Here is a 24,678-nt window from a genome sequence, read left to right as displayed (position 1 = left end):
ATCATTATTTTCGGGAGGATTTCCGAAATGTCACGTGGTGAGATCCAAATTTGGAAAATTTAGTTTGCTTCCCAAAAATTTTATAATTTATCAGTTTCCGTCACAAAAAACTAGAATTTTCTCTCCAAATAAAGATTTGCGTTTCGTGATAATCTCTTTATAAACTGCCGTCTAAAAAATAGACGTATTTAATCCGAATTGCTTACTGTTCATTTAATAATGTATAAATAACATTAAAAACTAAACTTTTTTCTCAAGAGCTTACTACTCATGAGAATTCTTATATGGGGTGGCGACTAGGCTATAGACCCATGTGTTACAAACTTGGTCACATAATTGTTATGGCAAATTGACAAGAATAAATTTATATCATAAAACATTAAGAATTAGTTCTTTTTGTCATATGAGGGTTCGCAGTTTCCGAGAATTCTCACATGCGGAATATCTAAAAAATAGATCTAGATGGTCCAAATTCGGTGAGGTTGCTTTCACTGTCAATTTACTATTATGAACTACTACTATGTAAATTAGGCCTTACCATATAAAGATTCAGCTTTTGTAGGAACGGTTATATGAGACGTGGTTCAAAAAGTTGCTCCAACCCATCCAAAGTTTTCACATCAATTTAAAATGTTAAAATAATATTACACAGCAAGGTTTGCCGAGAAATGGAAAATTTGAAAATTGCAATTTTTTTTTCTGGAGAGTGAAAATATCTTAAAAATTGCGACGTTTAGGTTGAACAAAATGTTACGTGGATAGACATTACATGGACATATCGACACACAAACTATGATCGATTTAAAATCATTTCCGGTACAATAAAAGGTGGACATTAAGCCTCTGCAGGTGTTACATATGTCCGTACAAATTTAATATACCCTATGCACAAGCATTGTAATACATAAATACAGATATTGATTCAAAAGCTTAAAACAAAAACGATCGTGAACGGTCAACTGACATATATTCGCAATTAAAAAAGATTTACGCAAATTTCTACACAATAAGTGATGGCATAACTTAGGTTTAATAAGAACTGCTCTAGGAAAGAGTCGAAATTACTTCTTATCTGTTTTTACATCAAGTAGGAGTGAAGATTTACTGCTGAGTTTTCGTAAACAATTTTATTTCACTTTTACAAACATCTAAAAATATCTAAGCAAATTTAAGTTTACATTAATCAAGTCGAATTGTCAAACATATGAAAATGACTAATACATTTTAAAAAAACGAGAGAAAAGAAAAGAAAGGAAGACGAGTAACAAGTATTTATTATTATTTTCAAATTACTAACTTTTCTCATTTCCTTCATTATACAGGCATGCTTCTTATTTATTTTATAAGTAAATTATTATCAGCTAAATATTTTTAAAATTATTTTACATAGCTTCTAAAAATTTCAACTTGTGATGTGAAATTTAGAGTTAACATAAACTATAATTAGAAAACAAAATAAAAAGGAAAAATAAAAAAACGTAAAAAGGAAAAAATAAAAGAAATGATTTCCAGTTCAATGGATTCAATAAAATTAATTGATACAAAAACACTGCATTATAATATATAAAAAATAAATTCAGTCTTATTAACAAATGAGAAACAAAAACAACAACAAAAATTATATACAATGAAATATATACATATATAAAAAGAAATATCACACGCAACGCAAAAAAAAAAAAATTAATGAGAAGTAATTAAAGAAGAATAAACACAGCAACAACAAGAACAACAACAAAAGTTATTAATACCCACAAATGAATATATACGATAATAATGAAGTATTTATAATTAATATTTATGTGTGTACGTAGCAGCTATTTTTTCATAGTGTATGTATATGTGTACATTAAATAAACTCTTAAGAATTAATAACAAAAGTAAAATATAAAAAGTAAAAAAATGTCTACAAACAATAACAAACAAAACATCAACTTTATAAAGTAAGTGTGTGTTATAAACAGCGAATCATTAAGTAATTGCATATAATTCAATGTTAAAAAACAAAAGAAAAAAAAATTCTCCTAAAATGCGTTATAAGCATTTCTCAATATAAAACTAAAATTTAAAAAATAAGTGTACAACAACATAATAATAAGGATAGAAAAAAGCAAAAAACTTTCCTATAGACATAGAAAAAATGCAAACAATATTTACTTGCATACTCATCAAAAAAAAAGAAAATAATAAAAGCATACTATATATATTTAAAATACCCACCACAAGTCATATATTAAGCCCGCCAATCCTTACTAATGCAAAGAAACAAACATTAGATCCCATTAACTGTATAGGTTCAACTATTATTAAAAATGTGGCATTCCGCATCAATTTTCCGTGTTTTTAATTCGACCATTTCATAGTTTAATGAAAAAAAAATGCTTAAGTACTTTTCGTATTTGATGGCTGCATAGCTGAGTCGGTCGTGAAGAGCAGATACAATCCATTCGCCGTATTGGTATAAACGGGTAAATTGAATTATATGAAATTTGAACGGGTCGTAACGGGTCGGCAAGTCTCCATGATGGTAATTTTTACGATACTTAAATGAAATATGTTACATCGACATGTTTTGGCCTAAAGACGAGCGCCACGCGTTCGTTATATAAATAAATGTCTTACTTGACCCACTATCATGTTTTTACTTGTCTTTAAATGTAGTTGGTTCAAGATCGCGCTCTATAATGTTGGGTTAATGAGTAGGCGAAAATCTCTTCGCTTCGTTATTGCAATGATTAGGTTCAACTATTTAATTTCAATTAAATTGGTTACAAAAAACGGGAAATATTCTACAAACAGAACTTATGTTATATAATTAAAAGTAATCAGTTTGAAATCATCTATAATCAGCAAGAAAATAGGTTTAATCACGTTTGCGTGTAACCGAAGAGACAACTTTGCAGACAATCATCTTAAATTCTTACGAATAAACCGAAAACAACAGAAAAAAATAAGTCTTGATTGAAACTTAATCGTTACTTATATTAACGTTCGCATACAACACATACACACACACACAGAGACACTGTACGCCATAGAACATAACTAACCATGTAATACCAAACGGCTCAGAAATATCCCACTGAATAATTGTATAAAATATTGATTCTTATACAAGTATTAATTAATAATAATAAAGTATATTCAATGTTTACAATAAATGACATCGTGTGATGATGACCTAAACTCTACGATCATTCTTACTAGAGAAAAAAAAAAAAAAAATTAAAACCAAACTATTAAAAAAATATTTGAAAAGGCATGTGTTTTAGAAAACAGAAAGCCAGTTAAACATACTAGGACCGCGTATTCACTTGTTTTTTTTTTTGCCTATTACAAAAAAAAATAAATAAATAAATAAAATTAAAATAAAATAAAAAAATAGATAAATAACTTTATTTGCTAATATTCACTAAAAATAAAATGAAGCTAAATAAGTTTTAATAGAGTTTCATTTGTTATTTTTATCAAGCAAAATAATTAAATAAAATGAATAAGAATTCATTAAAATTTGGTAAATAATACGATGAATATAAAGCATATATCTTGTGCTATATCACAGGTGTTACTGCTTTTTTCACACTTAACCTTAAAGATAAACACTCATGTTCCATCACGTCGGAAACTATATGAAATTATACAGTTGCAAGAATTTGAATGCATTTCGTAGAAATGAACGCACTTAATATCAAATTTCTCCTCTGTGCGTTCCTCATTCCCATAAGTTCTAAAGTTAGGTTTTTTATAAATAAAATTATAACTCTTCAACGGTCTGAAAAGGCGAATGAACAATGATCCATCAACTGGCGACCATATATATATAATAATAATAAAACAGTTCGAATTTCCTAAGAATTAAAATGAACCAATATTTGTCTTAAAGGAAACACTACTTTCTTTACGTACATATTCAATCCCAAAGTATATTTATTAAAAAAACAACAAACACAAATAAGGAGCAGGCGTTGGTAGCATTAACCCCTCAAGTGGAGTACATTATTTCCAAATTAGAAGTTATTTTCTTTCATTTATTAGATTTTATAAAAATTTATTACTTTTTGTAAACAATGTATACTTATCAGAAAATGATTGAAAATTATCATATCAAGGTAAAAGTTGAAATTTTTTTCTATTTACCAATTCATATATTTCAGTTTATAGCATTAAATGAAAGAATCGTGTGTGTGTGCTTTAAGATTTCTTTAGTTTTATTTCTCCACTATATATATTGATTCTGTTTTTAAATATTTTTGTTAAAACAAATTTTTTTTAATATTTGAGTTTCTTCTTCTTAAAAAATATTTGATTTTAAAAAACTGTTCTTCCAAAGTTATTTTTTTCGGTAATTTTTAAATTACATTAAAATTAATCAATACTTAATCCTTTTAATGACTTCTTACATCTTTAAGATAAAACGATTGGAAATCACTTTTTACTTAAAGTTTAAAAACTTTCCAAAGCAGTTCAAAGGTATTTAAGCTTATTTTATTATTATAGCTTATTTTATATATATAAATAATATATTTAATTTGATATATTATTATACTTCTTGTACGTGATCACTATTTTGATAGTAACGTTTTTCGAAGGGGTTATTAAGAAAAGCTTTCATTTAACTGAGACTATATATATTAGTATGTATCTGTTTATAGATGTATGCTTGAGTTTATGCATTTTTCTTCTTAGTACATTTAATTTTAATTTTTAAATATATCCTCTGGCAATGACGCAATTCCAAAATTATTAGTGAAAATCGAATTTTCTATAGCGCTAGTGCCAAAAGAAGCATTTGCTGCTGTCATGTGATGGCTAAGATTAGTTGTAGAGTTAGTATGTATTTTAGCATTTTTTATATCCAAATTTGCTTCATTGCAATCATCCTCGTTTTTATTATCCCTTTCATGGGCTGGCTCAACCGTTGCATTAAGAGCTTGACATCATTTATCCCATAAGCCGAGCTCGCGCATCTTAGTCTGAAAGTAACGTTCCAAATTGTTAGCGCAACGATAATATTCAGTTTCAGGCGAATTATAAAAGCGGCAATTTGAAAAAATATGCGCCATGTCGGCCATGAAGAGACGACGCGTTACGTAATAGCCTCTCTTAAGGCGGTCCGCCATAGTCTTCAAATCCATTGGATATTTAATATGATCATAGTAGTCGGGTACTTCAGCTGCAGTGACCGGTTTTAAAAATGGCCACGCAGATGCGTGATGGCGCACCGCTTGCAACACGGCAGCAAATGATGCTGCCAGTTTTTCAGGGTCCGTTGACTCTTCTAACGGCCTCGAAGTTCTTGGTGCTCTTGTTTGCGGTTTCCAACCAATATCACGCAAACCGGGTATAGATTCTACAGGAATAGATGGAAGACCTTCTTTAAAACAAGTCAAACCAGGTCGTACCTTTTGCACCTCATTATGACGCTCAGCTATAAGTTCTTTAAGAATTTCACTTTGACGTCGTATAACTGAAAATGAAGGAAAAAGCTTCAAGCGTTGAATTAAAAAATGAATGAAATTTTTTATCTACCTGATATAAATTGTGTATTTACAATGCTAGGATGCAGTTCGCAGTGCATTAAAGTTGCTCCATCGTACTCTTTAATAAAGCCGGCATACACAGGACGAGCTAATTTGATGTCTTTCGAAAATCCTTGCTTTTTAAAATATCCTATTGCGTCACAGTCAGCGTAAGTCAAAAGATGTAATACGCCCTTTTGTATGCTATAATCTTTAAGGTGATTCATCAGATGGGTTCCGTAACCTTTTACTTGTTCGGACATTGTGACCGCGCAAAATACAATTTCTGTAAATCCTTGACTAGGAAATGGTCTAAAGCATATACCTCCTATTGGCATATTCTCCTTGATCAGTGCTAATGTCTTATGCTTCGTATCGAATACTAGCTGACTAATATATTCACGCGGCATTTCGGGTAATTGATGAGCGAAAACACTTTGCAGACCCAATAGCCATAGAATAGTTTCCTTGTCAACTGGCTTTGTCAACGAATTGCCTACTACATGAAATTCAATAGCACGTTGTTGCTCTTCCGCCTTAACATTTTCATCTCTGGAAACATTGACTGGAAAAAGTATTTCCGTTTTATTAATGGCTTTCGATTCGGAGACGGCTTTCATTGCACGAATAACTGTTTCATCAGGAAGATCTTCGTAATTAGAATCACTGCAAAAAATTGTGAGACGACCAAATTTATTATTTCACAATAAATTCAATATATGCAAATTCAAAATGATTCAGCTTTTTTGTAAGTAAAACGCATGCCTAAAAGTACGTTGCAAACTGCATTAAAACCTCGTTGAACTGATCACATTCGATGATTCAATTACAAATGATGAAATGTAATTTTTCAGTACACGTCGTGATTATTATTTTCATATTTATTTACAGACATGGTATTTATTTTTACAATTTTCTATTGTGAATTTTTAATTAACTAAACTTACCCGCTGTTTCGATCAACATCTTTTTTGGGCCTCTTATGTATCGGTTCGCCAATGTTTGCACGTTTGCCGTTAGCGTTATTTACTGTCCCCGAAACATTAGTTGCTGTATCCTGCTGACGTTTGCGTTGTTGCATTAGGAAAGCGCTGGGAGGCCGATAGGTTTGGTCCCAAATAGGCGACTCGTCTTTAAGTAATTCCCCTTTAAGAGCTTCTAAAAATTTAGGCATTTGGGTAATTATTGACCTCTTATCGGCAGGAAATCGATCTCGTTCTGATATACATTTTTTCTTTAGTTGTTGAGCCATATATTGGAAGACGGTGCGTAGTAGAGTCCGACCAAAAACCAAAGAAGTCTCAAAGTGCCTCAAGGAATTGCAAAAGGCGGGCACATGACAAAATACTAACCAGCGCGTATAATTGATCTTGTAGGTAGACGCATCCTCATTCTTGAGATCGGCTTTTCTTAAAGATGGTGGTTCAAAATTGTAGTGATTCAAGAAGTTTAAGAATGTTTTAGCAACTTCGGTCATGGTTTGCAATTCATTGGGGCTTAAATGATGGTATTTATAGAAAACAAATGAATACACAGCTTTAGCAATGCAGGGAGATTCGAATGGTGGATCTCCTAAGGGGCCACGTATGACAGCTTGTTGCCTGGTTATCACGCACTGACGCAGTAATCGGAATAGATACAGATAAACTTTCTTTGTATCCTCATCATCCACGCGTTGCATTGACATAAACAAGTTCTCCATGTCGATAATAGCTCCCAGCAGATTATTCATTTCCACACCGGAAATACCGTCCAAATGAGCTATGTGACTTTGTAACGTATGACGGCAATTGGTGTTACGGCATTCCTCATTGAATTCAGGACAATAGGAAGATTCAACATCTCGGTGTCGATTTTCTTGCGGTGTTTTCCAACCCGTGCAACGGCATCCCTCGGCTTGACAAGCTGAATACATTGACAATTTAGCCAATTTTTGGGATATTGGCAAATTGAAAACCTTTTGTTTACGTTGCTGTATACGTTGCAAGCTATTTTGACGCGTTCCTTCAGCAGGAGCTGAAGAGGCCGATCCAGAGCTTGGTCCATTTTGTTGTGGTTGTTGTTGCTGCTGCTGGTGCGTTTGCTGATTTACATTACCATTAGATCCAGCATTCCCATCTATAGCGTCTTCTTTTAAAGCAATTAATGAACCACCGGACATATTCTTCTTATTCGAGCTGCAATTTTATAATAAGTATGAAGATGCAATCAAAATGGAAACTAATGCAATTTCACAATTTTGCTTACAACTAGATGTAAACAAAAGATAACGAACGCGATGCCAGATTTCTTTGTGGGAGAAAGTTTCTAAGAGATAAATTAGTTAACTTGTCTGCACTTTATAAATCTAAATTTTGTTAAATAACTTCGTTCGATATTTTATATTTCAATTCAGAACCTTCTATAAACTCTACCGCTTATGGATATAAACTTGGTATTAATTTGATTTTTGCCTGTCTCCAAATGTATAGTATTCGTCCACCGCCTTTCCCTTATTTGGCTTCTCCTATTATTATTTTCTGCGCATCAAGAGACATAATGATCTATAAAATGAAATAAAAAAAAATCTCAATTTAATATTATTTAGCCAACTAGGTACAGGTTCGTATCGTGTTAAAGTCATCAAAAGTTCTTGTGATACTTTATCCCGTAAACACATTTACATTTCTAGCAACTTAACAACTACTGCACTCTAAACAGTTTAAAAATGATTTGTAAATGCAATGTTCCTAAAATCTTGCATAGCAGAAAAATTTTGTACATTTGTATTTATTTTATACGAATTACGATAAAAACTTTATATATCATCAGTAGCTAATTAATGTTGTGTATTTTTTTCCCCTAGGCAAGAATGGAAAAATCAAAATTCAAAAGTGACTTTGTTTTCGAACACGATAACAGATGATATACTATAATACGGTTTAAATACCGTATTGTAGAATCTGGGCGGTTAACTTGTGAAATCTGGGTGTTTTATATAAACTAATGCGAACCCTGCCAAGAGATTAATTTCTGCTTTGGGTTGTATTAAATGCATTTTTAAAAATATCCGTCCTACATCACTGGTTCCACAGTACTATAAAAAACAAACCAATCTTAATTGCATAGGCTTTCAAAACAAATGAACTTTTTTAACGTACTTGGCGTAGGTCATTAAACCCACGTTGTTTTCAGGATTAGAACGTACTTTTCTTAGACACACCAAATTTATATTATATAATATTTTCTTCCACATCGCCGGAAGTAAAAAACGAAGAAAGACAATGTAACACGAGAATGCACACTTTTGACTAACTATGTTGCAGAAACACGTGTATCGGTGTGTCTTTATTTTTCTATAGTAAGAAAAATACCGGATCACAATTAAATCAACCAATGGAATTAATTTTTGTTTTTTCTTTGGCTCCGTTGTATGAAAAGATGTATTTACAATTTGTCGAATTTAAAAGCTTTTTAAATAAATCTTAAATAAAGTGAAGCATTATTCGTTATGCAGCCGGGACTACGAGATTGCCCATCATACGGTACAGTTTGACAATTATTTTCGGTTTTAATTTGCCAAAGCAGTTCAATATTTTAAGCCTTTCCTTCATATCAGCAAATACAACAGTATATGTAAAGAAATTTTGTTACATTCGATTAACGCACTTCTTAAAAGATTATGTAAGACATAAATCAAATGCCCCTTGAAACTCACGCCATTTGCAAACTTTAAATTCCGCAATTTGCGTATATGTATATTAATGCATACATTTTAAATGTATATATATACAAATGTCACTTTTAATTCTCGACTGGTCACATTTCAACTGAACTAATTGATGACCGGGAAATTGAAGTGTGTTTGTTGATTACTAAAAACACCAATGCATATGTATAAATAAAGGCATCAAATATTAAATTTTTTATTTATTCATTCAGTAGAGTAATACAAAGCCATCGAGGCATATTAATCCTGAGGCCTTAAATCTAATTAGTACATATATATACAAATAATATATATTTGAAAAACTAAAAGGTAATTATCTCTCCAGCCAAAATATGTATAAAATAAATAAAATATGTAGCAAATTAACAAACGGGTCGTTCCAATTAATAGTAGCAGTTCTAACACACATATTCGTAAAGAAATCACATGAAATTAGTAAAATAAAATCAAACAAAGTTAGTAAAACAAATAAATAACATAAAATATGATATATTTTAATATAATAAAGATATGAATTAAACATTTAAGCTTAAAGATTTTATAGTACAATTACCTAAATACATTTCCTATGGATTTCGAAGATTTATTAGACTTTTTTTTCGTACGCAAACAGTTTAAGGATGATTCAGGTATGTGTACATCTAAAAATAATACATGCCAAGTGGGACAGGTTCTTCAGTACATTCCGCTAATGTTAAAAGAAATTCAAAACGTGAACTATAACTCTTTGGAAAGGAATCCCAGCATTATAATAGACTTAAAAAGTAGAATACGTTTTCAGTATTGTTTGGTGTATGGACGCGTAATTGCTAAAGGTAAAAGTACCAAAAACGTCTGCAAATACATACTGGATGATGGCACAACTGCTCTACAAATAAATATATATCGCAGAGAATGTGAATTGCACAATTTATGGAAATTAGAAGTTGAACTTTACTCTCTCGAAGAACATACAAGTTTCGAAAATAAGACAGATGTTCTCGCAAGTTTAAAGAATCTCTTAATGAAATCAAGGGAACAGTTGTCTAATTTTGAACTTTCACTGGGGTGTAAAGTACTTGTATATGGTAAACCCTCTATTAATAGAAATTATGTATCGATAGATGTTAACAGTCTTATCCAGGACTCTAGTTGCATTTATGAAATAATGTTTAAGGATAAATTAATTGATTGGTATAACAAAAATTTATTGGTCTAATCTATGATTTCATAAATTTTTATTTTCATTGTAATAAAATACGCCCAGATTTATTGCGGTTTTGAAATCGAATTACTTGTTCTAATTAATATCGTAGTAAATTGTACAAAATAATTGCAGAAGTTTGAAGAAAAAAACAAATATTAATTAAAAATCATAAGATTTATGTGGTTTTAGCCCTAATAGCAGCGCGCTTGCCGGTAACAGCTTGGAAACCCGATTTAATACTGGCCACTGAACAACGCGAGCCGCAAGATTCACATTGGAGAAAGAAGAGACGGGTGTCTTTTTGCAGTATAGTTTCAGGTGAACGACATGTATGGCAGGTTACATATTCTTTAATGTAACGCCGTAATACGTTTTCAATTTGTTTGGGCTGAAAACGTCCTTTAATGATTAACTGTTGATTGCCATCCATCGATCCACTAGTACCTAATTCGGCTAGTAAAAAATCCAATAAATGTTTGGGCAAGCGATGCAAAGTTCTAGCAATGTCCATGAAATTTGCGAAAGATGTCTTCTTAGTGCCCACACGTAATACCTGTGGAGGCCTCATTACAAATTTCGGTTTACGACCGCCAGCCATTTCGGGGTTTTTATCCAATATAATTTCAAACACCCTTTTAAGCAACTCATCATAGGTGTAGTCACGGTCAGATCCGGCCCACGTGGAGCTATTGTCGTCAACTGTTTTGATAAAGAAATATGTAAATCAAAAGCTGCATGTCGTTCTAATTTCTTTGATTATCATACCATTTTCTTTATCTTCAAATTTATCTTCTTCCTCCTTTTTGTCGGCAATAAGTTCATCAATCTCTTTCTTCCTAATTTTCTTTTTCTTTTTTGCCATCGAAAAATCCATATCTAAGTTAATGTCATCGTCCTCAGGTTCTGCAGCTGGTTCACTAACGCGTTCAATGTTTTCTTTGGGTAAAGCATTATCTATTTCTTCTAGATTAAAAGGCTTCTTCTTTTTCTTCTTCTTTTTACCAAAATTTTCCAAATCTAGATTGTCGTCAAAATCATTGGCAACTGCTTCACCGGATGGCTCTTCTATATTTTCTTCTTTCTTGGAGTCATCTAAATCAAATGCTAAGACGGCATCCAAATCAAACGTCTTCTTCTTTTTTTTCTTCCTCAATAATATAGGATCAAAACCCTAAAAAAAAAAAGAATAAATAGAATCAATCCAAAAACACAGCATAATCTCAGTAAGATCATAACACAAAGTCACTATGTATTTGCTTTCTTCGCCTTTTAAATACTTACATCATCACCTTCCATATTAATTAAATTATTTTAACTAAAAATATTTGCAAATGGCAAAATGTTTTTATGAACAAGCTCGTTAAAAACGTCTATTAATTACATCAGAAAATTTCTGAAAGAAAAATCGTGGCAAATCGTCGATAGAGTTGCCAAATTTTATCATTTCTGCTGTTTCGAGTACATAAGTTTTTAAGTAGAAATGGCTAGTGCTTACATTAGTATTAAAGAGGTAATGGTAATTTATCGTTATTACTTGAAAAATATCTTACCTCTTTGTGGTACTTATAATTAATTATAGTAGTGACGTTCCGAACATAGTTGAGGGTAAGTTGATCTTTGTCTTCTACCATATATATTCACACATAGTTCTTGCGCGCCTTGTCAAGCTGAGGGTGCTACTTAGATTGAAAGTAGAAATTTTTCTTAGAATCACTTAATGTCTGTATTAAACAAGCAAACATGATCTGACTTAACCATCTCTTATTATTGTGCGCTTTGTCTATTTAGGATTTATGTGAGGCAATCTTTGCGACCGGAACTTCTCTTTTCCAAAGTATATCAATTCTATTAAAAATTACGGTACTATGAACGTTAAGATGAAAGTAACACAGTTCTGAAACAGCTGCCGTACTCATATATATTTCCTAATTGAATTTAGCGATAAATCTGGTCGCCTTTTTCAATGGGAAAAGATGCAAAAAAAAAAATAAAAGGAATCGAAATTATTTTTTGATCAACATTTAGTGATGTCGTAAAATTAAACCTACCAGTCTCCTCAATTCTTTAAGAATTTCATTGTCAATTTTTAATTATACCTTTATCGATTTTCGTCGATTGGGCTTCCGTGCTATTGCTTTTGAATAAAAATTTGCACTATAAAAACGAATTCTTAAATTACAATTACTTTCAATTAAAGGAATTTATACTAGGGATGTTATTTTTTAATTATTTATGGGCAATCATCTTTCATAGGCTTAATAATGTTAGCATTGCCAAAGTTCCGCAGCTTTATAGCAATCTGTCGGAAGAAATGCCCAGAAATTTTTTTTTGATGTACTACTATTCGCTTCCGAATTTTCCTTATTAAAAGATTTGTTTTATTAATTTATTTACCAAAGAACTCAGCCAGTAAGCCAAAGTGTGGTCCATATAAAGTATTTACATTCCTGATTTTGATCGGCGAAACACATGTGCATTGGAGTTATCGATTAAAGATTTCGAAAAAGTATTGATCGAATGCAGGAATTTTCTATCATAACCATCCCGACATGCGTGCAATGAACGAATTTATTGATGATATTATTTGTTTACATCGACTTATGTTTGTGTATACTATGTCATTATACTTTTTAAATATATTTTTACAAAAAAGTGGCAGTCAAATGTTTCACATCAAATAAACATGCAGTGAGTCTCATTAATGTGTGGTATATATATATATGTAAAAAAATTTATATATATGTACATATCTATATGTAAAGGTTCTTTCGCAATCAGCTCAGCGGTTTGCACTTGTTTGTGTTGCTTGTTGCTTTCAATTGATCAAATGTTGACAGGCTTTTATAAAATCCTGACAGAAATCAGTCTTCTGAAACTCGCAAAGTGAATTGAAAATAGGGGGAGCGTGCACTTGCACGTTTGCGCACATTAAAGCTCCGAAGATTTGTAAATTAATGAAGAACGAAAGTCATTTAAACGCTTTGACAATTTTCTATAATTTTTCTTGTACGGGAAACAGGGATCTTACTCCATTCCCCCTATAGTCTATCTTTCAGATCTTAGACGGAAGAAACTGGGCGTTTTTTGATGGAGCTAATGTCTAGTAATTGTGGAAGAGAATGAAACACTTTGGGACAATTATATATGAGGCATGTGATGAGAAATTTTTATTGGGAAATGTTTTGTGTTTTTAATTACAAAATGAAACATTTTTTTTTAAACAATTTTGCAGAAATTTTTTGTGTGAACTTATAAGCCATCTTTATTGGCATAGGTCAGTTAATCTCAACAAAAAAATGCTGTTGAACCGTTAAGGCTTAAAATTTGTTCAAATTATAATATTTTTGCGCACAGTATTCCTCCATAAATAGATCAAATGCTAAATACCGCATACAAACGAATATGTGCCATTTTTATGAAATTTAAAAATGCGCTTGGAAACTTTTATTAGGATGCACCAAATTTGGTTCAATACCACCGGCCATTTTCTGCACTAGAATACCGATATCATTGGCAAGACATTCAGCTTCCTGCAAAAATAGGTTACAATTAATTGCAGTTTTTCTAATGTACATTAATAAATGAAAACATTAATTACCTCTTGCGTTGCGGCTTCTGCATACACGCGCACTACGTCTTCAGTGCCAGAAGGTCTCACGAATGATCGTGCTCTATTATAGTTTAATACAATATTGTTAATTTGTTCTTGTAAACCAACTGGTGTGAGACAAACACGCTCAGCGTCTGCTGTGGTAATGACATTGCGGTCTTGGACTTTAATTTTCAATTGCAAATTAGGCAGATCGTCATAACAAGCCAACCATTCGTTAACATCCCATCCTTTATAATGTAAAATAGTTTCTACTAACAATATATCCGAAATTGCATCTCCAACGGTTTCATTGATTAAATCAATAACCAATAAAAACGTCTGTGCTTTCTCATCACCCAGATCAGCAGCCTTAGTTATAGATTGCTTAGCTTTGGTACTAAATATTATAGTTCCATGACCATTAGCTTCGAAATATATACCAATATCGAATTCCAAAGCTTTATGATGTAAATGTTTAACACCAGTAGAAACACAACTTACTGGCACTTTAAGTTTATTGACAATATAATCTGTGGAAGCACCATTAGCGTATGCAGTTTGAACTAAGCCCATACTTAGCTCAAGCTCACAACTTTTTACCAAATCTATTAAATAATCAGCTACCAAGGTAGCTATACGATCGCCATCTAATAAATGAAAAATGCCATCATTATCTGTGAAGAAATAGACGACGCGGTCTGCATCGCCATCCACACTGACACAACGAACATTGGAATCTGTTACAGGCATATTTACAGGACAACGTTGTTGGACCTTTACATAATCAGCTCCACATTCGTGGTTTATCTTGCCATCGCCTTTATTAAAAACCTCCACGTTTAGAGACTTGTGCATACGTTTAATAAAATGTAACATTTTTCGAGCACCTACACCATTAGCGCCGTCGAATAACAAGTAATTTCGGTATTTATCATTTTCCAATTTATTGCCACGTATCTTTTCAAAGGCTGTTATTAATTTGTTATAGTATCCCTCCTCTGTGGCTTGACCGTAAACACCTTTCGAATTAGTGGCTACCACAAAGTAATGCATCATCGGTGTTGTTACAATACCATATTCTTTGACATTACCTTTCAATGCAATCACGCCATCTGACACAGCTTTGAGCAAACGTGGACTATGATAACGATTATCCATACCAACATATACATTTGATTGAGAACTGACATCAATTTTATTTTCTTTGATTATTTTGGCTACTTGCTCTTCAAGCTCTTGATCGGAAACGTTTACAAGTTCCGTAGCAATATCTTCCCAATTCGGGTCTAACATTTCACCTTTGGGATCAATGAGTTTTACACCATTATCTGGTTCTGGATTATGGGAGGCGGTAATCATAACACCAACAACAGAGCCACCTAAGACACGTGATCTTAAGGTAGCTAATACGCCCATACGAAACATAGCACTATCTAAGAAATCTGCACTAAAAGTGTGCAATAATATAATTAAACCATTTATTTTCATATTAATTGAGAGTAAGCATAATTTAATTTTATGTTTAAATTTAGAGTTACAAAAATTTTTCCCAGATATATTGTGATATTAAAATATCAAACGGCTTCTATAAACGGCTTCGAAACGAGGCTGTCATGAACTGAATATCGTCACATACGAGAGAGTTAGCTTGGAGCTCTATAAGTAGTACTATGCACATAATCTAGTCGTTTCTAAACTCTTACACGTACGCATATCTAATTCTGCATTTAATTGAAACATCTGGCCAAAGTAATTTTGCTATTTTGTTTCTATTACTGCTGGGTTTAGAGAAACAGAGTATATACATTTAAAATTAAATTGAAATTATCTTTGTCCATATAAATGCTTATAAATGCTATCGAATCTACGCAAAAAAAATCTTTAAATAGAAAGCCGAAACTCCTTGAGTCATTTCTATTAATTAACTTTGAAACATGGCGTAATCTGCTCGCACAATCACTACAGTGGTGAAACAACTTGGAAAACAATGGCGAAATTTCAACGCATTTGCATTAATAAACCATCACCACATATAAAACATTTACATATACTTCATCTTACTTTCCACGAAATCCAGCTGTTCCGTATTGGAACCGTTCAATAGATTTTTTGGGATACATTTCCCTAGCAAAAGCATAAATTGTTTTTAAATTAATCGACATCTTTTAATCGTATATTCTCTCAAGAAATGACTTATCTATTTGAATAATAGTCTGCGTTCACAAAAGAAAATGACCAAATCTCGATTAAGACTAAATTTTTTTATCTTATACGTTAAGCGTTACACATCACTTTTTTCAAATGAACAGTAAACAAAGCTCAGCTGATTTTGACATTCAAGTTATTTCGCTTAATTGCAACCACATAGGAACAGGGCGAATCGGATGGAAACGACCTGACAGTTGTATATAAGTTTTCGCTTGGTAAACATGCTGTCTCGATCTCCTTTAGATCTTGAAAGTTGCTGGAGTTATTACATCCTCTTATGATTACTTCCCATTGATGATCATGATGACAACATCCACTGCTCAGATATAAACTTTGTACCTATCAATATATCAAAGAATCGTCGTTCTTTGAGTAACTTACAAAGCATTATGTATAAATTTTTTTTTATTTTTTTTTCTTTAGTCCACAAAATATTTTTTCAAGCTATACATATTTTAAACAAAAAGTTGTATCATTTTAATAAATGTTTCTCTTTTTCTATATAAATTTATGGACGGAATATATATTGCACATACGTACAATATTCAGAGGCTCTTTTTACAATCGTCATTTTTTATGCGCTTGCTTATATTACTTAAATACGAAGTTTTGTGCTTAATTATTATGAATTTTGTACCTTAAATATTTAAATTACTTACGTTAAGACAAAAAATTTGAAATATGAAATCTTATTTGGTAATGCAATACACAAATTGTAATATTTAGTCATGTACTTTTCATTAGAAATAAACTCTCAATGCAATTAGAGAGAATGTGAATAATAAAGTAATCGATTTTCTTTCCAATTTTCTGCTACCAGCATAACAATCGGTTATGCGTCGTGCTCGCATATAATTGCTGCCCAAATATACGTCGTAACGACGTTTATTGGGCGCTATTATTTGCAACTGTCTCGTGGCATCTTGGAAAATTAAGTCATAATGTCCAAAAGGTGAAGAAAACATGCTAAAACTAAAAGCGTCAACATCCTTACGACCATATAACTGCTGGGCATAGGTAAGCAAATTAATGTAGGCATTAATTTCTGTTTCGTTGTAATTCCTGCCGCCGCGTGTCACAATTGCATTTGCTTTTACTTTGCCCAGATTACATCGCTTATAATCGTATAACTCAGCGCGTGTACCTGTAATAATTTTTTTGAAAATGTTGCAAAATATTAATCAAAACCAATCCTATTTACCATCCGTGCATAATAATTCAAAATCATCGTTAAGGGTATTTCGCGCCCACCATTCTTTGCGCTTGCCGCTAGTATTTTCCATTACAGTGGTGTGTTTGACGAAAGCGACGTGACCGCCACCTTCCACTAAACAGCGAAAAGCTCCAGTGTAACCAAAATAATCCTCAGAAGCATCGCGACGGCAATAACGATAGCTACTGCCATGACATAGATCACACATGCTGTCGTAAGGCACGCCAGTATTGTATTCGTTGCTTGTCGCTCCTGGGACGCACGATTTCGTAAAATATTCAGCTGCAGCACGCACAGAATCGCATCCGTAAGGCCTTATCCAACCGTTGGATATCAAGAGAGCCATAGGATAAGTCCAACCAGCAGCCATGTTAATGCCTGTATGGCAAGTGTATCTGCCCTTGAGATAAGTGAGCTCAGTATCAGGATCTTCTTCTTTGGCTACTGCTACAACATAATACTCCGGTTCGCCCAAATTGTAAACTTCCGACATAAATGGTATTAGATCATAATTTAGTCCGGCTGTATAAACATCTCCAGCATCGAATACAGCAATATCAGCCTTGCCTGCCTGGATCCATCGCATGCAATTAATATGCGAATGCATTTTCTTGCAAATTAATTCCGGTTTAAGTATTTGGGCCTTTAATGCTATCTGTAATAACCACATTTTGATAAATCGACATTATAAGCAAAAAGAAACTAACTTACCCTCATTTTAACGCATTTGTCAAATTCAGCATCAGAAGTAACGCACAAAGTCATACTTGGGATAGGACATTCTCTTAGTCCATAAATATACTCCATGGAGTTATGTAGGTAACTACTGAATGATTGGTCGTCCTCATGGATAGTAGCTAAAGATTTTGCAGCATCCTATTTTAAATTGTATAGATGTCATGAAAGAAAAACTTAGAAATTCCTACATCGTGAATGAATACCTGAAAGAGCAAATTACTTTTTCCATAACGTTTCGACTCGAATATATGAAATTTTTCATAAAGCACTGACTGATTGTCATTCCTAGCAGTAGTAAAACTACCATCTAAACGTTCACCACGATACCCAGACGATGGAACAAAACGATCATAAGCATCATTGTGATTGTAGTACTTATTGTCCTGATTACTTTGTCTACTAGTAAACGAAATTTGCAGTGCATCCTCACGCAAGCTATCCGAATACATTTCAATAATTTTTTTTAAGAACTTTTGATACTTTTTACGTTCCAAAGAGTTACGTGCTGAAGACGTTACCACAGCGTCAGAAGGTACTAAAGCCCAACTGCATTGACGGTATTCGGAAACTGGTACACGACGTCCATCACGGCACAGCAATTCAAAGCTTTCCGGAGACATGGAATCTTTTGCGAATTTTATAAAATAAGTACATTCATTACTGAATATTTGGTAGCAACTCACTGAATTCCGCAGTAGCCAACATCTCAAATACAGTGGAGTGGCGTAAGAATGCCACATCGCCAGCCTCTAATAAACAGCGAAATGCACCATCGTAACCAAAGTATGAATCTGCCACAGAGCAGCGACCACCCTGTATTTTACCCTTACATAGCGTGCATAACCTGCGTGTTAAGAATGTTTAATTAGTAGTGAAAATTTCAATTGTTACTATTTTTGGCGTGAAGAATTCTACATTTGATTAAACTACTCAGCACCATCATTGAGAAAACGTTAGAAAGTAATTTCATGCATTAGAAGGTCTTTTCGAATTCCTTATCATATTTGAAATAAACTATTAGTGCATTCGTTATTATTAATATTATTTGTATAAAAATTCGATCGTGAAACGGAACTTACTTATCTGAGTTATCGCCAATAGGATTATATTTGTCGATCAAAGAATATACGGCACATGAATTATTGAAATAGTTGGCCGCAGTTTTAACCTGATTATTGCAATCAACTACTTCCATCCCACCCTCCCGTTGAAGCTAAAAGCGGTAAAAAAATGAAAAAATATGAGTGATTCAAATGGCGTATTGCTGTTTATACCCACTACATATATAGGCACAATCCAACCAGCTAAACTGCCCACCCAAGGAAAACAGGCTTTCTTCTGTCGCAAATGTTTTATACTTGTAACATCTAGTACAGTTCCCGACTTAATAACGGCTACAGAGTGATAATTAGTAAAACCACCCTCAAACTTCTCTTCCATGATCGGAATGAGGGAATTATAACGTCCTGCAGTAAAAACGTCACCGGCATCCAAAGTCGTTATATGAGCTTTTTCGCGATCTATGTGATGTATGCACTCATCCGCACTAAATGCCATTAGGCAGGTGAGATTGAGTAAAGCATCGTCAAACAGTGCACGATCGCGTTCGATCGCTACGGTCAAATTTTGACATTTATACTGTTCTTCGTGATTTTTAGTACACCATACCATGTGGTGAACTTTCTGTTCACTGAAATCGTATTGGCCTAAAAAGATTCGTAATAATTAGTAACGTAAACACAAGTGCACTTGACCCATTTAATAATCGGTGCACAAACAAACCATCTGTTACATGGATATTTAAATGTGTAACAATATGAGAATGTTTTCGCGTTCAACATTCGAAACAACACGATATATTTAAGCAAACGGCGGCTGAAAATGTTTCTAACATGTTTTTTCTGTGCTAGTGAAAAAAAAAAAGTAGGAAAGTTAAATTCAGTCGGGACCGAATCTTTTTTCCGACCACCGTTATCCTAAAGAAGACAAAAGAAATAAAAGAACAACATTTTCATGCTGTATGACTTAGAGTAGGTACAGTTGATTTCTTCTATTTTGTCGTTGTAGGCGTTGTAAGCATGTCCGCTGAAAAGTTTAAGTCAATCACATTCTTTTACAAATATGTAGGCGATATCTTCATCTTCGCTAGTGCTAGAATATTTACCACAAATGCTGCAAAGTTGCGCTAACAGACAGATGGACAAACGAACAGGCGGACGTGCTTAGATGCACTCAGGATTTAAAACAGTCAAGAATTTGTATACTTTATTGAGATTTTGAAGATTGTTTGTTTGAAGATTCTTATAAAGATATTGAAAAAATAATTAAATTTTGATACACTATAATATTGAGAAGGTGTGGCCAATTTTGCCATTTTTGTGCTACCGCATTGGCCAAAGAATATGCCTTCAAATTTTTGTACAAAAATTTGCCAAATTTTCGGGGTAATGAGCAAAAACCAATTTTTTTATTCCCTTTGAAAAACAGAGGTGTACTCAGTTTATGTGGTGCTGTGGGCGTGTCCTTCGACCGAATTGAATCATTTTTAATACCAACCTGCGTGCAAGAACTTCCAGCGTTTCTGACAAATTTGAAGTCGATAGCTTTATTTTTGCAGCCTGGAGAATGTTTACAACAGAAGTTGCACAGACGGACAGACAGACATGATTAAATCGATCTAGAGTTTGTTGCTGATTAAGAACACTTTGTGGGGCCCCTGATGCTTCCGGGCGCTGCAAACGCTTTGACAAAATGAATATACCCCTCAGCTTTCGGTGATGAATATAAAAATATATACTAGTTTTTTTTTTTCTTTTATTTCTGGATTTTTGATAAATGTTCCCCGATTTAGCATCCATAATAGTCAAAAAAAATATCAGCCTATGTCCCTATGAACAGGGTCTGATCAGATTATTGTAGATAAAAATTAGAATTATTATTTGAACATTACTGATAACAATAAGAGGCCTAGTTATCTGCTGATCCAACTGTGCCAATAACGCGTTTGTTGTTAAGGCTTCTTATTTGGATGCGAAAGTTATTCCAAATTCTGAAATCAATGTATAAGACTTTAGGTAATTTCTTTCTATTTGTTGAAACCTGTGAAAATGCTGAGGGTAAACGTATCAATATCTCCTCCGATCTTTTCTGTTATAAATACCTTAAAAATTTTGAGATAGTCGGCTTAAAAGAACTCAAAAGGGTCAGGAAGGTGGATTACCTCTCAACTCAGCTCTCCATGCTAACTATATCATCAAAAATAATGGTTTTAAAAGAGAGAGCCTGAAAGGTTACATTCCCAGATTTTGTACGGAAAGATTTAGTATTATCCGAAATATCTCTATAAATTATGACGTAAACGAAATTATTAAAAATGCGTTGTCTGATGTTCCGATTAACTCTGCCATTAGCTTTGAGAGGAGAAACCCAGTCGACAAGAATGAATTTGTTCGGACGGCGAGCGTAAAAATTGGCTTCGAGGGAAAATTCTTCTCTGTTAAGTTAAATTTTTCTATTCTTCCGGTCGACCATTTCATTTCCGCCTTAAAACAATGTTTTAAGTGGATTTAGCCCTATTTCAAAGTTTTGCAAGTCTAAGGAGACCGGCTGCCGCAAAGATCTACGCCGTCAATGCCAGTTTTTAAGTTTTAAATAATCGTAATCATACCTTTCGCTGTAATCGAAGTGGTCGCAAGGCGATTCAACAATCTCCTATTTTATTTCAAAGTTGCAGCAATTCCGTACAAAAAATATTATTATTATTATTAGAAATTTAGCCAGAGAATAAATTCTAAGACTAAAGTCTTAAAGCACCAGCATCTAAGGCTTTCGGCTTTTATTAAAAACTCTACCGCACTTGAGATTCGAACCCACGACCATTGAGTTGCTAGTCGAGACTCTTGCCTACTCGGCCACTCAGGCGGATCGTACAAAAAATAAAAAAATTTCATTTCAAGCAAATTTTTAATGGACTGTCTTAAGTTGACCTTCCATTCGATTTATCAGCAGTTCAAGGTACTTTTCAATCTGAAATCATGTCTGCTAGAATCAACTTTTTTGATATTGAGTCTTGCCGACCTAAGAAAGATTGTGGAGGGTGGAAGTCTTCCGTGTCAGCACTCCTTCGTAAATATCAAGCTGCAAGAAAAAAAACTACTAAATACGGCAATCTAGTCAACTTCATCGAACTGAAGGAATGGAGGTCCGCAGTTAAAAACGCGAAAAGCACATATAAAGCTGTCGTGATTAAAGTATTGAGTGGCCCAGGGAACTTGATTTTTTTCTGTAATTATATCAACGGCCATCGACAAGTTACTCGACAATTAAATTAAATAAATTTTTGAGCTATATTAAATGAGATGATATGCTCAAGAGTCAATCAGATTACAATACAATTCCAATTTCTTTCACAATAATACTTTCGTCTTCTTATGCGAATTAATGTGTGTTTTACTATCCAGAAAGAAAGCTACCGCTGAGAGTTGTAATGGAGTTAAGTATGATATGGTTTGGTTACTGTCTGGGAGGAGCTTCACTGTCTTGTTGCATGCAATTAATAACTATTGGTCTATTAAGCTTATAAACTTGGATATGCGATGTATCAAAATTGTTCCCAAAAAAAAAGAAGCTGGTAAAATGATTCTTATGCTTTCCCTGGATATCAGCAAAGCCTATGATTGCGTAACTTGATGAAACTTGGTAGAATTCTTTTAAACTTTTCAATCCCTCCTTAAAGATGTCTGTGGATACTAAACTTTTTATCCAAACATATTTGGTAATGGGTACGAACAGAGTTGAAGTATTCCATAAGGCAGTTGTTTGAGCCCCATACTTTTTAATTTATATATAGCTAATTTGCATGACTTTCAAAGCGACAAAACTCATATTTTTGACTATGCCGATGATTTCTTATGTCTGCTAGTTAACCTTCTCAGTGGATAAAAGATAATCTTTTCTTCGATATATGTGCCAATCTTAATTTATCTTTTAATCCTAGCACAATAAATACATTTTATTTTACCGAAGCGTCTAAACGCGTAATTAGGCTCCTTATCAAACGAACTAAAATTAATAAGATAAAATCTCCTCAATTTTTCTGGTAATATTTTAAAGCCTAGCTCTTTGTGGACATTTTCAAAGACTATCAATCTGAATGTAATATTATCGAACTCATGGGTAATAATCAGTGAGGTTTGTCTCCTCCTGACTCTGACCGTGTACGAAGCATCGCATCGAATCTAAGATAGAATTTGCATACACTACATCTTGTATTTTTTTAAAATATATTGAGAAATGTATATAAACATTCGAAAATTGAATGTTAAAACCTTGTACTGGACTGGCGTCCTCAACTCCTCAACATATTATTGGTGAATGGCCAGTTCCCAAAAGAGCTCTTTTTTATACTGCTAAGGAGTTAGTTAAGGTCAAGATAATGAATCCTGTCCTTTTCCAGAAAGTTATACCTTTCAGTGAGAGTGTCTCTTGCAGCTACACATTTTGTTATCGAAGGCCCGCTCATATTTTTGACAAGATAAATTCAATCCCTCCCTTGAAGTTTATTACCAATAAATGTGGGGTTTTCCTGAACATCGTTGAAACGATCTCTACTATGAAATTTCTACTATGATATGAAATATGAATCTTGTGAAGATCTTATATCAAGAAGAACTTTACTACAACGACAATGATATATATGCCAGTGACGGTTCTCTTGGACAACGTATATAGATCCTCGATAACCAAGAATCTATCTAAAACAACGCATCAAATCAGAGTAATGGAGGAAGTTTGCAACACTACTCTTATATTATCATGAGCAAATCAACAATCTACAATTACATATAACATATTGGTCTCAGTACATCATGTCCATAGTCTTTTTATTATTGATAACTATTTGTTGAAAATAATTATTCCTTTTTTTCCTGGACATAGATATTATTGGTTTTCCACTTTAGCTCAGCATCCATAAAAAATATGAGAATGGATTTTTAATCTTAACTTTTCCTGTTGAGATATTTCCGCGAGTTAATGGCTTTCTAACATTTAACCAACAAGCCACTTTTTAAACGGTACATCAAATTCAATTAAACAATTTTACATTTCGTATGTAAGTGATAAGAAATGGTTTGTAGAGTTATCCTTACCTTCTACTATAAATGATAGCAACGCAAAGCTGATAACTAATATAATTTTACACATTTTTTTTAAAGAGTTATTAGGCTAGTTACAAGTATTCAAAATAAAACAAAAAAAAAAGAAAAGAAAACAAAGTTTATTAAAAAAACTATAGTTTATGTCACGCCCAAACTGATGAATAAAATGACGAACATAACATTAAAAATAACGCTAATGTGTTGCCAACTGGTCGTTTCTTTAATTCAGATGAAATAAATATCATGCATTTACTCTAATCTGTAAGACAAATGCTTGTAAAAAAATTGTACTATTTGTTTTTAAACTACAATTTCTTCATTAATTTTAAATATTCCGGAGTTTGTTAGTTACCTG

General features: G+C 33.0%; 5 protein-coding genes across 9 annotated transcripts; 1 reads left to right on the top strand and 4 right to left on the bottom strand.

Moving 5' to 3' along the window:
• Positions 1-4,299: 4,299 nt before the first annotated feature.
• Positions 4,300-8,743, bottom strand: LOC119637752 (histone acetyltransferase KAT2A). 4 transcript variants are annotated; one of them, XM_038033990.1, is made up of 5 exons: positions 8,707-8,743; positions 7,934-8,062; positions 6,467-7,696; positions 5,530-6,185; positions 4,300-5,467 (listed from the first exon to the last, which is right to left on the bottom strand). In XM_038033990.1, the coding sequence occupies exons 3-5, from the start codon at positions 7,678-7,680 to the stop codon at positions 4,938-4,940; spliced, it is 2,400 nt and encodes a 799-aa protein (XP_037889918.1). In that variant the 5' UTR covers positions 7,681-7,696; positions 7,934-8,062; positions 8,707-8,743; the 3' UTR covers positions 4,300-4,937. The 4 variants fall into 4 exon arrangements, with proteins under 4 accessions (XP_037889918.1, XP_037889919.1, XP_037889916.1 ...); XM_038033991.1 differs by lacking the exon at positions 7,934-8,062 and having other exon boundaries at positions 8,707-8,740; XM_038033988.1 differs by lacking the exons at positions 7,934-8,062; positions 8,707-8,743 and adding an exon at positions 8,660-8,688.
• A 110-nt stretch (positions 8,744-8,853) lies between these two features.
• LOC119637756 lies at positions 8,854-10,447 on the top strand. Its single transcript, XM_038033997.1, has 2 exons — positions 8,854-9,043; positions 9,087-10,447. Exon 2 carries the CDS (start codon positions 9,797-9,799, stop codon positions 10,424-10,426), a length of 630 nt encoding a protein of 209 aa, XP_037889925.1. The 5' UTR covers positions 8,854-9,043; positions 9,087-9,796; the 3' UTR covers positions 10,427-10,447.
• Position 10,448: 1 nt separating this feature from the next.
• LOC119637755 (eukaryotic translation initiation factor 2 subunit 2) lies at positions 10,449-11,830 on the bottom strand. The gene is made up of 3 exons (XM_038033996.1): positions 11,696-11,830; positions 11,180-11,585; positions 10,449-11,113 (listed from the first exon to the last, which is right to left on the bottom strand). Exons 1-3 carry the CDS (start codon positions 11,708-11,710, stop codon positions 10,590-10,592), a joined length of 945 nt encoding a protein of 314 aa, XP_037889924.1. The 5' UTR covers positions 11,711-11,830; the 3' UTR covers positions 10,449-10,589.
• A 1,544-nt stretch (positions 11,831-13,374) lies between these two features.
• On the bottom strand, positions 13,375-16,282 carry LOC119637754 (phosphoacetylglucosamine mutase). 2 transcript variants are annotated; one of them, XM_038033994.1, is made up of 3 exons: positions 16,068-16,282; positions 14,013-15,453; positions 13,375-13,944 (listed from the first exon to the last, which is right to left on the bottom strand). In XM_038033994.1, exons 1-3 carry the CDS (start codon positions 16,166-16,168, stop codon positions 13,837-13,839), a joined length of 1,650 nt encoding a protein of 549 aa, XP_037889922.1. In that variant the 5' UTR covers positions 16,169-16,282; the 3' UTR covers positions 13,375-13,836. The 2 variants fall into 2 exon arrangements, with proteins under 2 accessions (XP_037889922.1, XP_037889923.1); XM_038033995.1 differs by lacking the exon at positions 16,068-16,282 and adding an exon at positions 15,716-15,873 and having other exon boundaries at positions 13,376-13,944; positions 14,013-15,448.
• A 477-nt stretch (positions 16,283-16,759) lies between these two features.
• Positions 16,760-24,421, bottom strand: LOC119637753 (melanotransferrin). Its single transcript, XM_038033993.1, has 8 exons — positions 24,315-24,421; positions 19,444-19,871; positions 19,245-19,378; positions 18,849-19,009; positions 18,369-18,790; positions 18,139-18,303; positions 17,416-18,082; positions 16,760-17,358 (listed from the first exon to the last, which is right to left on the bottom strand). Exons 1-8 carry the CDS (start codon positions 24,367-24,369, stop codon positions 16,955-16,957), a joined length of 2,436 nt encoding a protein of 811 aa, XP_037889921.1. The 5' UTR covers positions 24,370-24,421; the 3' UTR covers positions 16,760-16,954.
• Between the last annotated feature and the right edge of the window lie 257 nt (positions 24,422-24,678).

Source organism: Glossina fuscipes, unplaced genomic scaffold (assembly GCF_014805625.2).
Source record: "Glossina fuscipes isolate IAEA_lab_2018 unplaced genomic scaffold, Yale_Gfus_2 61, whole genome shotgun sequence".
NCBI classification, from domain to species: Eukaryota; Metazoa; Arthropoda; class Insecta; order Diptera; family Glossinidae; genus Glossina; species Glossina fuscipes.
Note: the sequence above shows the minus strand (reverse complement) of the source record. Positions and strands in the feature narration are given on the sequence as shown.